This window comes from Zalophus californianus, chromosome 5, assembly GCF_009762305.2.
Source record: "Zalophus californianus isolate mZalCal1 chromosome 5, mZalCal1.pri.v2, whole genome shotgun sequence".
Lineage (NCBI taxonomy): Eukaryota > Metazoa > Chordata > Mammalia > Carnivora > Otariidae > Zalophus > Zalophus californianus.
Window position 1 is genome coordinate 36,864,277 of NC_045599.1, and position 23,424 is coordinate 36,887,700.

A 23,424-nucleotide genomic window follows, 5' to 3' on the forward strand; every position below is an offset into this window, starting at 1 on the left:
CGCCCTTGTCCCATTTTGGGAAATCCTAATGAAAAGAACAGTATAGTCATGAGCCAGTGACCAATTAACAGAGATAACATGTTCAGACAGAGCTGCTAAATTGTTTAAATCTTCTTATTCTGTTATCTGAAGATAGCCTGTTTTTTCCATTTTATGAAAGGTGAAAAGGCAACTCCATTTTCTTCGTTTTCCTTTCACTTGGCTTCTTTTGGAACTTACTGTGACTGGAAGGGCTGTTTTTGCCCAATAAGCTTCTTGCAGAGAGGCAGCGTTTCACGGGAGCTTCAGAGTATAGCAATGGAACAAGTCTTGGAGTCCAGATCTACCAAAAATCAAATCCTACTTTCACCTTTTACTAGCTTTGTGATTCATGGGCAAATTAGTCAAATTTTGTGAAATTCAGTTTCCTTATCAAAGAACAAGAATACTGTTTACCTTAGAATGGAGGTTCTCAACTGGAGGTGATTTTGCTGCCCTGCCCAGAGGACATTTGGCAATACCCAGAGAGGTTTTTAGTTGTCTTGACTGAAGAAGGGAGTAGAGGTTAGTGATAGAGGCCAGGGATGGCCTGCGGATACACATCCTACAATGCACAGGACAGCCCCCAAAGCAAAAGAATTATTCAGCCCAAATGTCAATAATGGGAAGCCCTGCCTTAGAGTAACCTTGTGAGAATAACAATACTTGTTAGAATAACATGTTTGTAAAGCACTTAGTGTTGCACATGACATGTGGTACATTCTCATTTTTCATTAATGCCATTTGTGAATTCCTGGGCTTCCTCTGTCAAGTCCAAGCACTGTGATAAACTAATTCACACTGAGGTGTCAGACTTGTTCTTATGCTGTGGGTACCTGCACTTTAAAAGAAGGCCTCTGAGATGTTGACTCTGAGTAAATCTCTCAGATGGAATGTGAGTCTTCCTGAAAGCTAGGGAAGTGTGGTGCTCCTAAGCCTCCCATTCAGGAGGTAGGAATTAGGTGGGGTAATTCCTTACCTCTCTTCACTGGTTGTGATGATTCAGTGAGATGGTGCAGGCCAAGCGTCAGGCCCTGAGTGTGGCTTAGAGTTAGCTGCAAACATAGGTCAGTGTTACCATCAGGTAGAGGTACCACTCCTGCTCCCTCCTTCTTTGTCTCTGTCTCTCTGCCTCTCTCACCATTTCTCTCTCTGTCTCTCACCATTAGGCATGTGATCCTATGGCAGGAATCTGCTTTCTCCAGACTCTTCTGTCTTGTGCTTATCTTGACTGTACTCAACAATGGACTCTTCCTGTGAGTTTCCCTGGCTCAGATGAAAGATTGTCCAGCTATGAAACCCTCTCCAGTTGGGGGTGACTTTTGCCCATAGAGCTCCACACTTTCCCAGCTGTGTCTCTGGCAAGGTACCAGATAGGGCTTCAGGCTTGGAGTTCAGCTCTGACACTTACTATTAGACTCCTTTGGTTCTCCTCATTATAAAACAAGGGTGCTTAGAGGCCTCTGAGGTCCTTCCCGGGTCTCATGCCCTGAGGTTCCGCATGGGCCTGCCCTCAGTGAGCTCTGCACCATCATCCAGGTGGTCCTTCTCGTGGCTGGCTGTGCTTCTCATCGTCCAAAGTTTTCTGGTCAACCTAACTCCCTTTAAAGTAGTTTATGACTTATAAATGTTTTTAAGACACTTTTATGTTATCTGTGATTCTCATAAATTCGCAGGGTTTTCTAGCCTGTAAACAACTTCTCTGGGTTAATTTGGATTTTTTTTTTTTTTATTCTACCAGGAGGATCAATAGAAGTTTAGGTTTGCTTTTGCCAATAAACCATAGATTGTTGTGTTTTGACTTTTCCTCTTTTGAGGAGATACCACATATCAGTTGGTTGTTTAAAATTCATTAAGCAGTATTAGTAACTGTTGTATCTTAATGAACTGGCAAAGGGCTTTTTTCCTGTACGAATTGAGTGCACACTTCAAACACTGCCGACTGGTACCAGGGCAGCTGTGGTGGCACTGACATGTGGTGGAGGGAGGTGGCGTGTCCACACAGCAGGAAGAGTACCCATGACACTTCCTCCTTTGTTTCACCGCTTTCAGTTCTTTCCAGTCGTCTTGGGCAACAGAATTAAGATTTCTTATATAAGTATAATGGTAACAGTCCTAAGGATTTTCAAGTTGTTCAGTTAGCTGATTACTTCTAAAAGTGACTGAAGTGCTGGAATCACTTTCATGTCTTAAAGTCAACACTTTCACCCTTTGGGCCTATTAGAATTTTTAATATCTCTGGTAGAAAACCCTCATGGTATTGCATATTGTCCCCTCAAAAGAGCAGAGGCTTTGTATTAAAAGATCTGAATTGGAATTCTCAGTTTGTCACTTGTCCACTCTGTAACTGGATTGGGTAATTAACCACTTTGACCTACAATCTTCTCTTCCATAAAAGGAAAGAAGAACATCCACCTCATATAATATTGTGAAGATTATATATAGTGCTGAGCACAATTATCAGCACAAAGGGGACCCTCAATAAATTATTATTATTATGCTAAGTTTCTGGTTTTGGAGGTACAGCTGTTATCCACTCCCAGAATGACTGTGTACAACAGGTGGCGGGAGAGCCTGAGTATGTCTCCTGAGAGTGTTCATCAATTTTGTTGGAACTAGTACAGAGAAGGGGCACCATTCCCTAAAAGAAACTAGTTACTTATAAAATAGTTTAGCCATGTAAGAGTACTTGCCCCTAAAGAACTGGCCACCATTAGTGCTAGAGTTACACAAGTGCTCAGAGGATGACAAAGGTAAATTAGACAGACATTCAGTGTTTATATGAATGTGATGTGTGTTCAAGACTCTTACCATATTTAAGACAAAACTAACTCACACTAGATTAAGCAAAGAGAATTTCTGGCTTAGGAAATTATAAGCCTAGGAATGGGGTCAACTTGAGACAACACAGATATGGGAAGTAGGGTTCTATCTCTTGACCATGCTCAGTTTTGCCTGTCTTGCTTGGCTTCTTTGTGCACAAATGTCCTTTTGCCAGCCTGTAGGGAAGATGGCCAGTGAACTCACCTCCCCCTAGCTTGGCAACATCCCATATCATAGAATATATATTACCCATAAGCTCCAGTGGGACAGTTTCAGTGAAGACTCTGATTCACACAAGTTGGGTCCCATGGTTGGGACATGGGAAGTTCAGATATGGGTCAGAAGTCCCCCAGTTGTGGCTAGGCATGGCAGCTTGGATGACGGTCCCTTCAGGACCACATGGAGTTAGGAAGAGGTAGTCCCAAAAGGGAGAAAAAGGTGTTTCTACTGGAAAAGGGGACAAACAACCCCTATAATAATGACATATACATTTTATTCTAAGAGACAAAAGACCCTTAGATGTTGATTGAGAGGAGTTATAGGGGGAGTTGTTGTTCGGGCACCTAGTTCACACTTATGAAAAATCGGTAAAGAAAAATGTAAAAGGGAGTGGCCAGGCTGGAGGCCCTGGGTAGGAAAAGGGATCAGGATGGGCCATGGGACTTGCCTATGAAACAGGGAAATGAGGACTTTGGGGGCAGGAGTAACTAAGTAGGATCTTAATGGAGAAATGCTGAGACTAGGTGGGGGAAATACAGTAGGGAGGAAGAAAGGAAGGAAAGGGCAAAAGTCACCTGGAAAATGAGATAAGTGTGTCATCCAGGAACATTGGAAGAGCAAGGCAGAAGGCCAGGAAGTCAGAATATTCAGGATTTCCTGCCTTATGCACACCATCACGTTGTTTTAATCATAGGGAAACCCCACAAGTGAAAATCCTGAGCTAGGAGGATATGACTGAGCATCACCAAATTGGAAAACAATATGAATACAGAGACCATGACTGAATGGTTCGGAAAGTTAATTTTTACTGAAGTTGTGTAATGCCTTTAAGGATTTTTATGTATCAATAAATAATTGAATGATGACCAATTAAGAAATTATATATGTGTGTATACACACAAGCGCATACTTACATTGATTCAATTCTGGACATGCCTGTGGATCCTGCTGTTACCTATGCTGGTCAGAACATTGTTGTCACATGCATAGTGGTATGCCTAAATATTTTCCATTTTAACTACCTTTGCATGTCAGATTTTTCATTCCTTTGTGTGTGTGTGGAAGGTTTACTGTCTCTTTCACACACCCTAAACCAAAATTTATTTTCTGTACCATCATCCATTTCCTCTTCCATTCATTTGTCATGCATCTACTACGACGTGCCCTGAAACCCTGGTCTGTGTGTGGCCTGGAGTGTGCCAGAAGGGAACAAACACGGGCCTTACAGTCAGGTGTGGGGAAACAGACATTGAACAGATAAACCGTAGAAACACCTCCATAATTACATATGGTGGTGGTGCAAAAGAGGTGGGCCGGAGGTTGGGACTGGCTTCGATCGGGGTGGGGGATAGAGGTGAGGCTGCTCTGAGAAAGTGATGTCTAAGCTGAGCGTTGGGGGATAAAAAAGAACTAAACAGGTGAAAATCAGAAACATAAGTGTTTGCGGCAGAGGGAGAACAAATACGAAACCAAGGTATAAGAAAAGGCAGCGGGGCAGGAACTGAACTCAGTGATAGTTTTCTGTTGTTTCCACTTCCCAACTCCTGTGTTTGAGCACATGTTCTAGCAGGTCAAGAACTGTCTTTCTTTTCTTTCCCATCCCTGGCAGTGTCAGCGTGCTCTTATTAAGCTGTTGTCTCTCAGCCCCACACCCACCTCTTGATTCTGCCTTGTGATGCTGGGGCTGGGATTCAGCTAGCCACACTTTGCATTTGCCCAGCGAGCTTCCCCTTGGGTTCTGTGTTGTCTTAGGGGTTGTGAGAGGAAGGCTGTAGGACAGGAGCAGAAGAGGGACTCCTTGTCAGCTCGCCGCTCGTCAGCATCAACCCAGCTTTTATTTGTTTATTTTATTAGCAGAAGCAGTTGGTCCCAGTTTCCGATTTTGTTTTGTTCTGTACCATGAAGAGTCAGGCCCTTCAGAGATACCAGGACCAGCAGGCAACGTGCCCTCCTCGGATGCCTGGGCGCCCCCTCCACAGGGTGGCTCTTGCAAGTTTCCAGGTTCCTGATAACCCCATCTTCGATTTGTCTCCCCAGCCCTAGATGTGGTAGCTGCCTCCTACGGTCACTGTAGTTGTCTCTTCAGTGTTCTCTTTTTGCATTTTTTTCACCCCTCCAGTACCTGTTTTACCAATTCCTTATATTAAATTCTCCCTATGAAGATTACAGGTGCAGTGCCTGTTTTCTTGACTAGCCCTGACTGATGCATGAATGATTTAACTGTCTGCTCTTACCCAAATTTGCCTCCTCTTAATGAGGAGCCCCAGCTGGGCCCATCCAAGGCCAAATGTCCATGAGTGGAAAAGGAAACAAGAAAGGATGATTATCAAGCTGGAAAATGTACTTTCTCAGAAGCTTGCACAGCCTGCCTATTCCCAATCTCTACTATGAAATATCTTCTCCAAGGTTAGCAGAATTATAAAAACATCAATTTGGCCATTATTGACTTTTCAACTGGGATACCAAGAAAGTCTTTCAGCAGCCTCAATAAATTAGATCTGGCCACCTAGCTCCCAGACTGGCAGGCTCCTACATCATTGACAGAGAAGATAGGGGAAAGTAGTTTTCCCAGCTGTTGCTGTAAATGATGTGCATTGTGTTCACAACCATTAGCAGGTGGAGAATTTGAGTGTGGGTAGATTGCAGAGCTGCCTCTTTTAAAAATGCATAAGCACTTTGTGAGTTTGCTAAGTCATGTTTCACTCAGCTCGGTTTGAATTTTTCATAGGGGAGAAGTATTCTGTAGTCTTTCCTCTTTTATTCCTTCTTTATCAGTAAGGACTTCTGCAGTTGGGGCTATAGCCGAAAGGGGCCACGTACAATCATACAGCTTGCCTGATTGGTCCTCAGTTTTTCAAAGTTGTAAAATGTTGGAAGACTTGAACTTTAAGGACTTAGGGCGATTGAGGGTCCTGCTCCTCCCCTCTTTAATCCAAAATACAGATTACTCCTGGCTCTGGGTTTAAATTATTTTACGTGTCTTCAAGCAAATTATTATTTCAGAAGATTCATCCATTTGTGAAATTGTGGGCACTGTACATTAAAGGAAACTTCTTTCCAAAACTATCCCCTGATCACATACTATATGCCAGACACTGCACGTGCTTGTAGTTACTCTCCACTCCCACAGAAAATCCAGATGTTACTAAATGTCATTATACATTTTCTTGATGAGTCCAGTGTCAGCATCAGTGTCCTTCCTCACCTGATGTTCCAGCCGGACCTGAGAATTGGTTGTAGAGCATATTGGGGGAAACATACCAAATCCTATCTAACAGGCTCCTCCTTTGTGTTGTTTATGTAGCTTAGTGCCTGGCTTTTAGTAGAGCAAATAGGTATGAATGAATGGAACACTTAGTGGGCACTTCAAACCATGAAACACCTTTACATTAATTGTCTCGTTTCATTTTTCTAAAACCTCTGTGAGGGAGATACTATTATTAGCATTACTTTTTAGATGAGAAAATTAAGGCTCAGAGAGGTGAAGTAATTTATCCAAACTGACAAATCATGGGGCCTGACTCTGGAGTCCACAATCTGTGCTGCTACATTATGATCTTGATACAATTCAACACATGTGTTTGGCTCATTCGTTCATTCAGCAGTTAATCAAACCTGTGTTATGTGCCAGGCACCAAAAATAATATAATATCCAACAAATTAAGCAATGGTTCATTTAAAAATAAAGTAGAGCTATTGTGCTTTTTGACCACAAGCCTGTTAATAAACCCCTCAAAAGACAGTAGATTTTTTTCCTTTTTAATATCAATCAATCAGACTTTTCTTGGGATGAAATGGTTTTCTTCCCATATCTGGCTAATCAGTTGTAACCTATCTTCACTTCAAATGGAGAGAATTATTCCAGCCTGTATTGAAACCTCAGCTGATTGGAAGCAAAAGCATATTATAGTTTGAAGTACCAAGGTATTTATGAGATCATAATTTGCTATAATTGGGGGGATTCTAGAATACCTTGAGTTACAGAATTGACCCTTCACAGCTCCTTCCACATCTGCCGGGACTGGTGAGCACATGTCAGTGGGGCTGCAAGGGCAAACGGGTCCACTGTCCACACACATTACTTCTCAGCTGTGGTTTAAAACCTCTGCTCTGGTTAAGTTCTTGGGAAGGGGGTAATGAGACAGATAGAGTTTCCCAAAAAGAAACAGAGTGGTTACCTTCTCACATTTGACTGTTTTTAAATTTCATGATGACTCTTCACACAGGACCTCCAGCTGCATTCATACCATCTTTTCCTTGATTTCAACCTAATATATGGACTTCAGAAGCCTTCTTTTGAATTGTCTTGCCGAAAATGTTAAAACATTAAAATGTTCTCATAAAATATTGAAACATGTGGTAGTATAACAGGCTCCACTAAAATTAAGTTGTTCAATTTCCCTTTAATAGTGATCGCTCCTACACTAAGTAGAAAGTAATATTTCTATTTGCCTGGAAGCTGGAGGATCCCAGCTGACATTTAAATCCATGATCATCCTAGCAGTTCAGGGAAAATAGCTATACCCGCTCTGGGTTCTTGGCTTGGACATGCGGTGGAGGGTTGTGTGCAGTTTTCCACATAAACATGCAGGGCTCCCTCCCATGATGGTGTTTGTGTTGTTAAATTGCCTTTTAGAAAAGCCTTACGTTTCCCTCCAGGTCCACTGCATGAAATGACTTTACTGCGGGGAAGGTAACTCTTGGGGAGAAAAACACAGACTTGCATTTCTACTGGTTCAGCAGGGTTTATGGGGCAAAATAGTTCATCATCTTGTTTTAAGATAATGGGCAGGCATATCTCAGCACATAGTTCTTCTTCTCCTTTGTGTCTGTCTCCTCTTCCCGCTCCTTTTTTTTAAGGCTTAGGTCAATTTCTGATCTTTTCTCATAAAGGATCAAACTAGATCAGGTCTGGGTTGCTATGATTGCCTTGTTTTGACCCAACGCATTGGAGCCATTTCTCCATCGAGTCCTATTAGTCTAGGGATGGCTGGCTTTGGAGAGGTAGAGGCAGATTCTGCCTTCGGAAGGAGAAAAATGATACCCTCGTAATCTGGGCTGGCAGACAAAACATTTCCTATTGCTGATATTTTCAGTCAGCAGCTGGTACATATTGAGCAGTGTCCCTGTTGCATGGAAGATATTTATTGGTAACAGCCTGGGATAAGTAGTACATTATTGCTGTGGTGATTCCTTTTGGCTAATTGGATTGTTGCATTTCATTTTATGGGTATATAAATAAAATGATTACTCAGTCACATTTTAAAAAGTGGTTTGAAAGAGTGGGTATACTTTAGAGATAATTTTGGAGTTGCAGTTTACAAGGGACTTTTTTTTTACTCCCTCTGGAAAATATAAGTTTCCATAAATATTTAAATCACTTAGGTCTGTAGATGACAGGCCTTTTACAAGAAGACAGGACATGACTTTCCTATTAGTTTCCATTCTAGGCTTCCTCTACTTTGACCATATTAGAGGTGGCAGTCAAGTGGGATCTTATTATAATGTGATTCATTATTTATGAGAGTAAGATATAGCACAAATCAAAACTGGGTCTCCTTTTAAACATATAAAGATACTACATTATCCTTGTCCTCAATATTAGCATCATAAAGGGGATTCATTTCCTTTATTTTTTATGGCTTAAGTGCAATGAACTATATGAAGGAGCCTAGCATATAATGTATGATGAGTAAATAGTATCAAGTTCATGACCTAAGAAGACTGAATGTTCAGAGGATAGAAGGCTGGGAGAAGTGACTTATGTTTAGGAACTTGCTTTGTGCCATAATTGTGGATTTTCTAGTTCAGGGAGCCACCAACTGTGTATCTGAAAAATGGGTCTGTCTCCAAATAGCTGAATGCAGTGCTGTGAATCAAAACTGAGGGGAATAAGGAGAGAGGAACTCACACTGGCTTAAATATAATATAGTGGATCATGTAACTTCAAAGTCCACTGACAGTAACCAGCTTCAGATGTGGCTGAATCCAGGAACTTAAAAACTACTAGGAGGGTAGAGCCTTTTATTGAGTTTCTACACCAAACTCCGAGCTACTTGCTGGAATGACAACAATGGGCACTTTCACTGTGCCCACTTCAGGGAGTTTGTGGTGAGTAGCTGAGATGAATAATGTAATAAAGAATAAGAACAAAATGTGATTTGTGCATTATTAGAGACACTTACAAAACAAAACCGTAATTCAGAGAGGAAAATGGTAAATATTTCTGAGGAGAGGTAAACAGACACTTCAGAGAGAAGTTAAACCTTGAACATTGTTTTTAAAGAAAAGCAGGAACTTTACAGTCAGACATGTTGAAAAAAACAAATGGTTAATTGTTTTGGTTGTGGTATTTGGGAAATCTGCATTCAAATCCCAGCTCTGCCACTTACAAAATGTGCAAACTAAGGCAAGTTTCTTAAATTCCCAGGGTCTTAGTTTCCTTGTATGGAATCTAGGAGTGGAGCTACTCATAGAATTACCATGAGGCTCCCATGAGATGATGAGTACACAGAGCTTACTGTACTGGGGGCTGGCACAGAGTAAGCCCTCCCTGACTCTTGTAGACTGCCGTTGTTGTAGCAGACTGCAATAACGTGGAGCTTTGGATCCGGGTTTAACACCAGCCATGGTAAAATCAAGTAGCATTTATTGAGAGTTTACTGTGCGCTACGTACTGCATTGAGAATTTCACTTGGTTTCTCTAAACCCTCCCTACAACTCTAGGGAGTAGGCAAGTGATTATCCTTATCTCCCAGGGGAGGAAACAGAAACTTTGAGGATGTAAGGGGACTGCCAAGGTGACAAGGTTGGTGAATGGTGTAGCTAAGTAGCTGACTGCAATGCCCGTGGACTGAAGCACAGCATGCGGTTAGAGCTTCCTCCTTTCAGTGCACTTGGCTTTTAGGCACTCATATTGCAGCCCATCCTGTGTGCCACCCCAGTTCTTGTAAAGACATGGCTGTGGACACTGTGCGTGTGTGCGTGCGTGTTCAGGTGCTGTGCTGCTCTTCCGGGCTGAGCTGGCTGGCATTAACCTCTCGGGTGCTGTGCTTGCTTGCAGGTGAGCCTTCGAGGTGGTCACCCTCCCACTGCGACTGCTGCTGCAAGAACGCCGCAGGTGACAAAGACGGGGAGAGCGGCACGTCTTGCAACGACCTCTCCACGTCCAGCTGCGACAGCCAGTCTGAGGCCAGCTCTCCCCAGGAGACGGTCATCTGTGGGCCCGTGACACGCCAGACCAACATCCAGACTCTGGACCGTCCCATCAAGAAGGGCCCCGTGCAGCTGGTCCAACAGTCCGAGATGCGGCGGAAAAGCGATCTGCTCCGGACTCTGACTTCAGGCTCCAGGGAGTCGAACATGAGCAGCAAAAAAAAAGCTGTTAAGGAAAAGCTCTCAATTGAGGAAGAGCTGGAGAAATGCATCCAGGATTTCCTAAAGATCAAAATCCCAGACCGGTTCCCAGAGAGAAAACATCCTTGGCAATCTGAACTTTTACGGAAGTATCATCTATAGGGGAGGGCCGGGGGTGGGAGAAGGAACGAGTCATGTCGCCATTTGGAAATAAAGCTCCTAACGAAATTCATATGTGAAAAGGAAAGCAACTAACAATAGGTTTGTTAGAACACAGTAGCCCATTGATATACTACTGCCTATTTACCTAGTTCACCTTAACATTTAAATCCACAGGGTAGATTTCTTTCCAGATGTGGAATGATAAGAAAATCTCTTTTTGGTTCCTTGTTTGTTTGTTTGTTAACTGGATACCACAGGCTGAGTATCTTATGTATAATGAGAACCGGCTACGGAAGAGTAGCTGAGAGGCTTTGGGAGTCCTTTATCCCAAACGGGGTTTTTCTCTCATCTTCTACCTCCCTCCTCTGAATGAGAATGTGGTAGAAAGAGATCTGGCCCAATGGCATATGTCTGGGTTTTTTAAATTTTCCTTTTCCCTTTTGTTCATGGGGCAAGGGGGGAAATGGCAGATTTATATGACTTTTCACTCAAATCTATTATGTGCCAGTTTATATTGAGGCCGTATGCATGAGTATTTGTGCGACGCAAGCACAACGATGTCTGTACATACACACAGTGCACGTGTCCCCTGGGCCTGGGCATCCTAAAGGGAACACACCTGCTCCCAACAGCACTCTCTTCGACTAATTGAGGCACAGATGAGCCTCTGCTCCTTTCTTAAAACCCTTCTGGGAAGATTTCCCAGCCTCTCTTGGCAACACTTTCCAATATCGAGTAACCCTGGTCATCAACAAATTGTCTTCCTTATTTTGAAATTAACACCCTCAGGCTCCATTTTACAGTTTTGCTCTTTCTCTGCACTAGGAGAGGGTGAGAAGAGCTTCCTAAAACATTCTTTGTATTAAAGAAACAAACATTCGTTGCCACAAAAATTATGACTCAGTGACCCCACACTCAGCCTTCTCTACCCTGAGCTGAGTTACCTTCCTTCTCTCAATATTTTCAGAGTACTTACTGCCCATGTTTTAATGGTGTGGCCTTTTCATGTGACCCACATTCGGTTCTCGGCGTTCCTGTGTACTTGAATAAGGGTCCGGCCTTTTGTTTGTTTCTTTAAGAGAGAATTGTATTCCACACACCGCCTAATAATTTCTCATAACTTTTTAAAACTACAGGGCTACATTGTTACTTTCTTGTAGCCAGTTTTGTCTGTGGGATTCTGGGATTTGGCTGTGCCTGTTCTATGATTTGGCTGTCATTTCCCTGATGTCTATGACCAGCCCAACTAGATAACTAAAGCTTCAGAATTAAGGTTTTGGCTTTCTAAACAATCTTTCTTGAATACATCTTTGACCTATACAGACACAGCCAAAAAGAAAGTGTTAATAGCCATCTACCCGTATGACTCTGTATTCTATTAGTGTACCAATAGCTCCTTCATAGGCTCGTGGTAAATGAAGATTAAAAGACCAGTTTTTAATTTCAGCATTCCCCATGCATTTCAGTGGGAACTTAAAAAATAATTTGTCAATCATTATTTGTGTGCCAAGCACTCCTAATTTTTTTTTATTGTGTGTGTATGTGTGTATGTATCTATGTATCAACAGATAATAAAGGCAACTGGATGATGTCTGTAGGAGGGAAAATAATGACCAATTGCTTCCTCTTGAAATATTTTGTTGATGCACATCTATTATGTAGGAGGTTCTCTCTTGATTGCTCTTATTAGTGACCATTAGTACATGGGTATCTTCCTGAATTTTTGTAATCTTGCCCTCACATCTGGGCAAAAGACTCAGCCAATGTTTTCTTATCCTGAGGCTCAAATGGAATTTAGAGTTCGACTGGAGTGAAAAAGAAAGTTGGGGAGTTGAGTTGTCAAGAGAATTATCATTTATGAATTCAAGTGGTGTTCTTTCATGGATTAATATATTAGCAGGTGTTTGTTCTTAACTACAGCATAGTTTTGTAAAGCCCTACCAATATGCCTTCTTTCCTTTCAATGTTTCTTAATTCAACATCATCCTATTAATAGAGGATCCTGCAAAGAATTACAGAATTTAATGGGTCAAGAAGAAGTTGAAGACAGATAAAATATCTTCAAACTCACTTAGGTCAGATGATGCTTGTGGCCCTACTGGAGTCTGGCATCTACATAAAATGGCCAAGTTCCAATTTCCTTAAATTTCAGACCTAACTCTAGTGGTATGAAGATAGAAATACACTAGTAAGAACTAAAGAAGGAGGAAGATGTCAGTCAACCCACTACTTCCACTGCCTGCTTTAAACAGGAAACCGAACACTGCAAAGACAGTGTTCATGGCCTACTTTTTCTGTCCCTTGACCTGTCATGAATTTTTTTCTGCTTAGGTATTCCTTATACCCCTAGTGAACAAAGCTAGTGGTAGGAAATCTGGTTGAAACAATAATAACATTTTTAATCTGGACCATCTCTAGACGGACACCCACCCAAATATTCCAAATACCTAAGACAGGAGCAAGGTGTTTATTTGTGTGGGTATTGGTAGAGAGATGAATATAGACTTAGTCAGTAAAAAGCCCTCAGGAGGCACAAAGTCAATGGAAACCTTCAGTTCCTAGTTTGAAGTTATCAAGTGAGGTGTAGGTGGCTTGCCACATTGGAAATGATTTCTGGGTAAGTGAATTAGAGGATTAAATGCTCTATTGATCCCGATTCATACCTGTTTCCCTGAGCTTAAAAGTTTTAAGAACTTTTAGTTCATTTCCAGAAAGAACAATATATGTGGTTCGCTTCTTGAATATAGGTTATGATGAGGGTCGTAATTTGCTGGTACGAAGAAACTAGTAACATCAGATGGATCAAATGAATGAGGAATCATAGGTGTAGAACCCTAACTTAGGTTGCCTCCTGGGAAATCCTGCAATGCTAAAATCCAGTGACATTGGGGAGGTCACTCTTGACAGGTATGTGGATCTCCTGGAGTCAGGAATATATTTATCAAGTCCTCCGACGCACTGTCAAAAACAGAATGTTCAGCAGGAAAAGGGGAAGACAGGAAAGTAAAACTGTGAGATCACTGTGTTGGTGTGCTCTCCCTCCCCCAGTAAGAAAAAAACTGCACTGAGTTTGTGGTCATAAAACAGCCAAGTGAAGTGGCCTCCGCAATATGCAGTGGTGTTACCCTTTGTGATTGTAGGCAGTTGTCTTACTGGAAATGCATGCATGGCAAATTAAAATAAAAGGGGAACAATGCACAAATCATATGTTCCCTTCGCCCTTTACTCCCCCATAGCTACATCTACCCCGACCTGATTCACTTTAGGGATACACATTTCGTAAAAGAAAACAAATGGAATTTTTCACTTTTGAGGTGCCCCTGTTTGATTCAGAGGCAGCTTCATTCCTAGGTGCATCTGCCTGCTCTTCATGGTGGGTCCTCTTCGTTGTCAACTCCTTGTGGTTCTGGGTTACTTTCGCTTCTCTGGCCTATAGATTCCCCTCTGATTGTCCTTTGTCTCTGCCAGGCAAAACATGCTCCAGTGATAAAAGGAAAAGGCATATATGGTGGTTTGCAAAATTACTTGACACCAACTCCCATAATGGGAGCCAAACTTTGGTTCTCAGACATTTTCCTTTGTTACAGTTTTAAGCTTCCAACTTTGTATTTACCATAATGATTTAACCCAGAGTGCTTGAGTGCTGGTACTTTCTGCCAGTAGATATCATGTTGTGGAATCTAACTAACCTTGGTCTTCCTAGATGATCTTTGCTAGAATTAATGAGTCTTTCTGTGGACTTTTAGGAAGAATTCTTTGCCACCTCCACTTGACGTAGCAATTTTCATAGGAAAAATGCAAGTTATATTTTTCCCCTGGTGACTCTGTGGCAGATAAATGTTTTTGCCAATTTGCATGCTGGGTTATAGGTTTAGCGTGGGCCATTTCTCTCTTTAATGTCTTGGTATCATTGGCATCTTGCAATCTTGATGACCCACTGTTCCAATTTATTTATTTTCGTTTATATTGTCAAAATAACACACTAGAGAAGGAATCAGAGTGAGTATTCTGTATTCTGAGTTAAAGTGGAGTTAGATGTCATTTGTGCAGGAGTGTACAATGATTAATATCTGCAGAGAAATTAGACCAAATGAAACCTGCTGGAATGGGTTTGATTTATATTGCCTTCATCTCTCTGGTTTGAGATGAAATGGTTACTGCTCTCCACCCTGGCTGAAAGAAAAGAATCTTAAACTTTAATAATCACCACGCTGTGATGCAACCACGGAGCTTATATGTTTGAAATGTCTGTATTTCTCATCTTGCGACCTAACATTAGAAGGGAGATTCTTTTTGTAGTGACCTCCATTGCAAACGTTTTAGCAGTGTTGTTCAATACTCAGCCTTCACAAAAATCATTTGTAGCACTTGTAAAAAATGCAGCTCCCTTTACCCTAGCCCCAGAGAGTCATTCAGAAACTTCAAGCAGGGCCAAGGAATCTGCATTTTGGTCCAGCTTCTCTCACGATTTTGATGAGATGGTCTGTGGACCTTCGTTTAAGAAATCCTGCTGTTGAGGAGTTGACTGTGCAAAGGTCCACATTTTCTCCCTTCCTTTCACTTTCTTTCCACTACAAAGAAGTCAGAGTTTGCATTATTCACCAAGAGGAAAGGCCCAAAGAAGAGCATCCCAGGACCAGGGCAAAGTAGGTTCCATGATTCCTCTGCCCTTTCATCTGCCTGTCAGCCACCTTTCCATTCTGTGTGTATTTGTACGATCGGGTTTTGTTTTGTTTTTTGTCAAACTGAAAGCCTGCATCAATATAGTTTTATCTCTGGGTACTCTGGGTAGATGGGAGCACATCTCTCAGTGAGATACATCCTTATGATACCCATCATGGAAGGAAAACAAATGAACTTTCCCAAGGAGAGTTGTTCATTTCCAGGCCTTGTGCAGTGTGAGTCAGAGGAATTTGAGAATGATCCATAACTTGGTGGTGGTGTGTGTGGTCCCAAAGGTGGTTCCATTAACTGCACATACGAACACCACCAAAATGAATATGGAATGATTAGTGAATTTAGCTGTATTTCACCAATAAAATCCTGAGTCATTGAATTGCTAAATTTGTCCAATCTGATTCATGCAGGATTACGAAACTCTCAGATAGTTGAGGATGCTGAACTCCAACATTAACTAAAAACTGCAAGCAAAACCCATGAGGGAAAATAAATACAAAATAAAGAAAGAAATAGTGAATTCAAAATAGTGGTCATATTTCATATGCAGTGACAAGAAGGAGATGAAGTTCTATAATTTTCCACTCTGACCAGAAAGGAAGGCCATACTCTGATTATTCAGATAGAAACAATTCTGGAGAGTTTCAACAATCCAGTTGGTTCTATCCTTATAACAGAATAACTGGGCGGATATCAAATTCCCACATGATAAGAGAAATAGAGAATGAGTGGCTTAAACATACACTTGTGATCCTCAGTGAATATTTAAGTAAAGACGACTGTCACAGGAAAGTGAAGAATGGCTAATGAAACTAATAAACTTGAATTGCTAATTAAGATTTTTCGGCCAAGATTCTTAAAAAATATTAAATTTGATTTAGCTTGCTTTCCTCCTCTACTTCCCAAGTGGGATCCCTTTTCTGCCTCAGCTTCCTAACCTTTAAAAAAATGGTCCTCTTGTTTGTGAACAAACTGTGTTGTTTGTTGGGTAAAGAATTTTTAGTTCCTAGACTGTAATCCTTGCTTTATTTAGGGAATCTACTTTGAAAAAGCTAAAGAAAAATGTGCCCTGGTCCTGCAACTCTCAAGGGGTTTGTCCTGGCCTGAGGGGTGGTGATTTTCTTGTTAATCAGCCTCCTAAAAGCACTTACATGCCAACTGGAGGATTTAGTGTCTCCTGTTTCCAGCAACCTGTTCCATCTTGTCAGTTTATTCTTAGAATTGACCTTTAGCTAATTTACCTGCATTTGCACAATAAAAATCAGCATCCCTTCAGACTCTCTCTGCTGCTGGTGGTTGGCTCCATCCATCACAAATGGAAGTAGGATTGGTGCACAAGAAAGTAGTGGAGAAAGTTTGCTTTATACTTGCACCTCTCTGTGAGTGGATGTAAGTGTGTACGCACACTTGTGCCATTTTTAGGGCAATGTCGAGTCAGTGGCTAATGCCCATGGTAACACTATGTGAATGTGTGGGAAAAGTCTTTGGTTACAAAGTTTCACAGCTTTTAATTCAGCTCAACAGTTTGTCTTTACTATGGGTGTCAGTGCTTGAAAAGGTAGAGTGAAGCCAGTCTCCTGATGTGAAATTCAAGCGTTACAGATTTCTGGGTACAAATCAAACCCATTTTTATTCATATAGTCACCAGTGACAGTGACACTCAAAACAAAAATTGAAAAGGAAAGGAAAGAAAAAGAATACATGAAAGCTAAAATACACATAGAATTCCCGCTAGTGGTTTTTCTCAATTGCAGCCAGTGGTCAGTGGTTTATTCTTGTATGTGAGAGACAGAACCAATTTCAGGAAACACTCTTTGATTTGTATGGGTTTTGTGTATTTAGGACAGTGGCTCTCATTCAGGAGTGATTTTTGTGCCCTGGGGGACTTTTGGCAATGCCTGGAGACATTTCTGATTGTCATGACTTCAGAGGTGCTAACTGGCATCCAGTGGGTAAAGACCAGAGATGTTGCTAAACATCCCAGAATGCACAAAACAGCCCCTATGACAGTTATCCAGCCCAAAGTGTCAATAGCGCTGAGGTTGAAAAACCCTGAGTTAAGGGTTGGCTCTAATTTTCCAAAGCATTCTTACCATGTAGAGAAAGGACATCTGGGTCCTTTCCTGGATAGGATGAAATAGCACAATAATAATTAGTAGCACCTTAAATCAGTACAGGGTTTATTTGAAATTAGATACAGTTATCCCTTTTACAGGTGTGAATGCTGAGATTTAGAGGGAGAAATAGGTCCTGTTTCCCAGGGTTTCAGTAGTGATGGGGCAGGTATGTGGCCTGGGTTTCTGTCTTCTATGTCAGTCGCTTTCTGCCTCAGAAAAATGATACTTCGATGAAGTCATCAACCTTATAACAACTCAATGTGTTGTGTGGAAAGTGCTTTGGGAGCATTTCCAGTTCATGTGACCTGATTAGGGACGTTTTTCAAGCTGAGCAACAGTAGATAACAGGTGCTCTTAGAAATGAAACAGGAAAAAGGGAGGAAAGTGCCGAGACTAGGCCAATGATTTCATCCTTTTGAACTGATCATTGTGTACTTTGTTTCTTTAGGTTGAAAATCCCCTCACTAAAGACGCCTAGATCTTGGAAAATATTGTCACTCACACAGGTGGTCCCTATGTCCTTATTTTCAAAGATGTGACAAGTCTAAGCATAAACCCTGACTACTGAGCCGCCTTACTTCATTTGTATGTACTGACTTCATTAGGACACGAAACATGTGGTTGTCTTAAATAGTTGACATTTTTCTTTTAACTTACCATACCAACATCCCAGTGATGGAATCAAGGTCAGAACATTCTGTCCTCATTTCATACAAGAGAAACTGCAACTCAGAGACTTTTAGTCCTTCATTCATTTGTTCATGCATTCATTTGACGGGTATTTGTTGAGTGCCTACCATTTACAGGTCACTGTCGTGAGCATTATAATCTAGGGAATCAAATTTGTGATACAGAACTTGAATTCAGATTACCCAAATCCTAGACTAACATTATTTTTGTATGTAATTCTGATCCACATTCTAGATTTCTAATTTAAATATAAGTTATAAATAATGTATATTAAGGAATGTGTGCACATAACAAATATGTGCCAGGAACTCTAATAAGTGGTTTACATGCCTTATCTCACTTAATCCTGTAACAACCCAGTGGAGTAGGCCCTGTTACTGTCCTCTTTCTACAGAAGTCAGTGAGACTCAGAAAGGTAAAGTAACACATTAACTTGACAGCAGCAGAGCCAGATTTTTCATCTGGGTTTATTGGACTCCAAGTCTGATGGCTCAACCACCTCATTAAATAATGTCTTATCTCTGTTCTCTAGATTTCACCTGTTTCTGGTTTCTTCTACTCTAACCAAAAGGTAGCCAGGAGAAATCCAGCCTGACACCCTTCCAGAAAGTTACTAGCTATTTTATAAATTGCGAATTCCGTTAGACATGCATTTCCCTAGTAGATAAAGGAAAGACACGTCTGGAGGAGTAGTTTTGCCTACTACACACTGTACTTCATGACACAAGCCCTATCAAGGGGCAGTAATGTTAGAGAACAAGTATCTGGTGAATGCTGATACCCTATGTGTATCAGGATTCATACCCAACATGGCGAGAGAGATTCCAGGTTAGGACAGTGGCACCTAATGCCTGCTTGCTGTGCTGTTTAGAGGTTACCAAGGCAAATTTTACGAGAGGTAGAATAGGTGTCTTTGCGTGCATGTGTGTGTACGTGTATGTATGTACTATTTTCACCTTTTGGCCTTTTGACCAATATCGGTGTTTGTTCAAGACAGGTCAGAAATCCAAACATGATTGGCTGTCCCCAGCATCCCATCATTACTGTTCTAAGTTGAAAAAAAGAGAGGCAGCTACAGAAAAGAAACTGCACTGAGATATGTGTGTGCGTGTATGAAGAATATATGCACATATGTGTGTTGTGTGTTTATATATAAATTTCATGTATATATGTATATATGTGTGTACATCTATCTAAATGTATATATATATATCTATACATATGTATACACACATAAACAAATCTCATAGTTTGAAACTGGGATTTTGAGCTGGAGGGGTTATTATTATTTATAATGGGTTTTGTAGATAGTTTAATATAGTTCTGTTTTCCAAAATTCTCTCCCACTATGAGTGTATATATTTATGGTACAGAAAATATGATTAGAATACCTTGGTTTAACATCTATGGATACAAAACCAAACAAAAGTGCATTTAAGGAAAAGCCAAACTTGTAAAAACTGGCTTTCTTATTTCAACCATTTGTTGGAATTTCGAACTATGTGTTTTCAAACATGATCATTCCAAAAGAAAAGGAAAGAAAAGAAAAAAAAGCTAAAAGAACAAAAAACAAAACAAAAACAAAAAATGCACCAAATGAATATGATGGTGTTTAAGAAGAGGAGAATAAGAAAATGTAGGTCTGTGAGAGCACAAATTCAGTGGTTATTACGCTAATGGTACTTTACCTACTATTGGTTGGTTTATTCTTTCCTACTGATTTCACTTCATCACTCATGGGGGTTCCTGTGGCCCTACACAATTTGTAGGTGGAGCTAATTATCTGTTTAATTATTTTAAAGCTATAGTAAATAATTTATAATATGCACATTGTAAATATATACTAAAGCTTAAGGGCACGTTGTAATAATAACCAAACACTTTCTAGGCTCCTGCAAATAACCCTGTAAGCCTGTTCATACAGACACCAAAATAGCTGCTCAAAGAAGGAACAAAATACAGTTAAATGAAAACAATACTGCTTACATTTTGGCATCCTATAGGCATAATGGCCAAATGACTACAATTGGGGTACTCTAAAGAATATGGTAAGGTATATTTTCGTTCATAACCATGTGCTTTGCATATTTTGGAGAATGTGAAACTTGTTTTTAGTCAACCTATGCAAACAGAGCTTCCCTGGTGCTCCTTGGGATCAGTTTGTATGCACACAAATCCACACCCTCAGAAGCAGTCTGACTCTGAGCCCAGGGACAGGCTACTTGTCCAAGCACAGATTCCTTCTCCCAGGGACCTGTCAGGTTTGCTCATACAATCAGAAGCATTTGCAAAATAATTGAGTATGGTCATTTATTTATTTTTTTTCCATAGGCTCCCTGCAGATGTGGTCTTAAAAGCATATGACAGAAAATCAATTTTGTAGCAACTAGATGCTTTAATTAGGTTTAAGAACACTTGAAGAAGAATTGGTTTGTTTTTCCCAAAAATTCTGGAGCAGAGGGGGAAGTTTTACTTCATCCTTGGCTTCAAGTTCCCTATCACTTTCTCTCATTTATTTATTTTTTAATTCCAAAGGAGAATGTTGAATCAGAAGAATTTTGCTTAAAATATTCTGATTAGTGTCTAAAAGGACAGACTAATGTATTTTTGTAAATCATGAGGAGTGGAGAAATGGGGGTGCCAAAACCCCTGATTATCCTGTTTCTGTTCTAAGGAAGTGGATTCATGAACTCCTGGAGTGGTATCCTTCTTAAAACACATAGAAACACAAACCTAGGAGACTTGCATTATGAGAGTCCTATTGAAAGTTCTAATGGGATCTGCTGTAAATGAGTCACCATTTAGATTAGTGATGGAGTCCAGCTTGCTTCCCTTTGAGGAACTTACTCTAGAATCAAGAATCTTTGTGTTGGCTGAAGGAATTGAACTCATGATCTCATTTGAATTCCTGCCCCCCCTCATCTTTCGGAACCAGCAGAGCACTGGGTTGAGCCTAACAAATAAAATAATTTGTCCAAATTAAATGGGCATGTTTAAATATTATCAGCACCACCCTCGACACTTATACAAATAAAGACCCTGTTCGTGAGGTTACCTGGAGATCTCCAAACACAGTTTGCCAGGGATTATCAAGCTCCTCTAACATTCATGGCTGATGTTTTGAATGTGTTTGTCAACATAGAGGAGTCCGAATTTTGCTGGTACTAACATCAAGTGGTGATCTCTTGGGGCCTTGCTCGTGTTACTTTTTACTGACCTCATTCAAGTGCTTGATGACTTGGGTCAGTTTGTCGCACACTGATGTATACCAAGTGACACCCACTGAAATTACCTCTTCTCCTTTCCAATGCAGTTCGCTTGTACATAAGTGTAATGTCAAATTGTTTACAGGTTCTTTTTGTGTATAATTGTGATAGCAGATTTAGCTCAAACTTTAAAGGAATCTGTTTACTGAATGGTGTTAAAATGAATGTGCTTATTACAGTATAAACATCATTAATTATGGACTCACACGAATGCATGTCTACATGTTGTCAATTTCCAGCAGCTCGGTTATCCAGCAAAAAGTCTGCGGTCTGTGAATAGCAAATATACATAAACTACTGTGACTCTAATAACTCAGTAACTGTTTTTACCTTGGTATGTAACACTGTAGATTTTAGCCTGCTGTACTACTTTCTTACCTATTTGTTGGGGAGAGAGACATAAAAGATCGTACTACTGATCGTCCCAATGGAATTGCACACCATTTTGGCAACCATTGGTCCACCTTAAAGGCAACTGCCTATTGATGGAACAATAGCCCTAGGCAACATATAAATATATACATACATATCTATGTATGCAATATCTACAATGCTAATTACTACCATCTATTTTCACTGCCAGTGGAAAACTACTATTTTCTTTGGAATCATTGATGATATAAAAAATTAATTTGCTATTATCTGCTTTCATATTCTGTTTAGTTCATCTAGTATGGTAAATGATACAGGTGCAGTATCAGTATTGTAAAATTGTGTGGTGAAGACTACAAAAGTCATTCTGTGGATATATTTTAAAAGGCAGCCAGAAACTATATTTCAGATTCTTGTGTGAATATAATTACAGAAATAGCAACTATTTTTTATGTGTTTCCATAAATGACTCCATTTCATATACATTGTAACTTAGCACCGATCATAATAAATCATTTGGTAACATTTAGTTGTTATATATATATCTATTTTCAGTAGACATAAGAGACTGATGATTCAACATCATTTCATGTTAACTCAAGAATTTTAGATGGAAGGTAATTACCATTGCAATTAGTTTATTTCTGGTTTGTTGTGGCAGCTTGCCGGATTGGGGTACAAGAAAGGAGACAGTGACTTGTTATTTAAAATTCTTAGAATGAGATTGCAATGAGTGGAGGCCTTGCCTCTGCCTCTTCTTAATTTGGTGGCTTCACATTATTTATCAAGCCTCTTTAAACCTCAGTTTCCTTACCTGTATGTAGGGAACAAAAATAATAGATACTTCCTAAGGTTAGTGTGAGAATTAAATCAGATGATCCAAGTAAAGCCTTTAATGCAGTCTCTAGTATATTAAATACCTACTTCCTATCCATTCTTATTACTATTATCTAAAATGCATATTTTAAAGAGGAGTTTGCCTTCAACACTCCAAATATCTCTATATATTTCTTTTCTTTTTCCTCTTTAGGCTTTTATGGCATTGCCTATAGAGCACTATGTTTTTTCAATCAAAAGGGAAAATTATACAGAGGAAAAAAGAATTCTCCAACTTGGAGGGGATTTAGAAAAAATTTTGCCTTTTGCTGTTATGAAGGGTATTCAGCAGAACACTTGTCCCATGATATATACTGAAAAAAAGAAGGGAATTGGATGATGTACAGTTTGGGGAATATAATCTTCTACACACCCAATTCTGGAATTTTAAAATGTTCTTTATCATATTTAAAGCCCTGGGAGTTATATAGTAAAGGAACTTTCAAACTTTAACCAAGAATCTTCCAGACTTCTCTCACCAAGGATGCTTCTATTACTGCCTGGAGTAGTATAACTTCGGTCTTCAGCCTTCTCCTCACAGGAAAGATTTCAGTCAAGAGACTAGACAACATGAACAAGCAGCGTTTATAGAGTACACTCACAAGACGGGTGAGCGGTGGAGGTTCAAGTGCTCCAACAGATTTCATCCCAGGGTTTTTAGTTGTTAACTAGGAGGTGGAATATTTATTACTTGGGGCGGGAAGCAGGTTTTCACACCTCTCTTCCTAATTTGGTGAGGGGTTTCCTGTCATGGCGTCTGCCATCTTGGGTCTGTGTGGTTTGAACCAGCTCCTTGTGGAGTACTGCCAGGACAGGGCTTTGACCTTCCCCATAGCTAGCCATGGAAG

The 23,424-nt window shown here is 40.4% G+C and overlaps 1 protein-coding gene across 5 annotated transcripts in view; it reads left to right on the forward strand.

Annotated features, from left to right (window-relative positions):
- The window catches only part of KCTD16 (potassium channel tetramerization domain containing 16), a 268,173-nt gene extending 245,954 nt beyond the window's left edge, over positions 1-22,219 (forward strand). The window contains exons 1-3 of one of the 5 annotated variants that reach the window (XR_003522218.1): positions 7,011-7,084; positions 8,918-9,171; positions 10,124-10,257. Coding sequence is in view for 1 of the 5 variants with exons in the window: in XM_027606438.2 (XP_027462239.1) it covers positions 10,124-10,578 (455 nt within the window). In the remaining 4 variants the exon portion in view is untranslated. Of the gene's footprint in view, positions 1-7,010; positions 7,095-8,917; positions 9,172-10,123 lie in introns of those variants that run through there. The other 4 variants (XR_003522217.1, XR_003522220.1, XR_003522219.2 and 1 more) reach the window with 4 other exon arrangements.
- Positions 22,220-23,424: the final 1,205 nt, after the last annotated feature.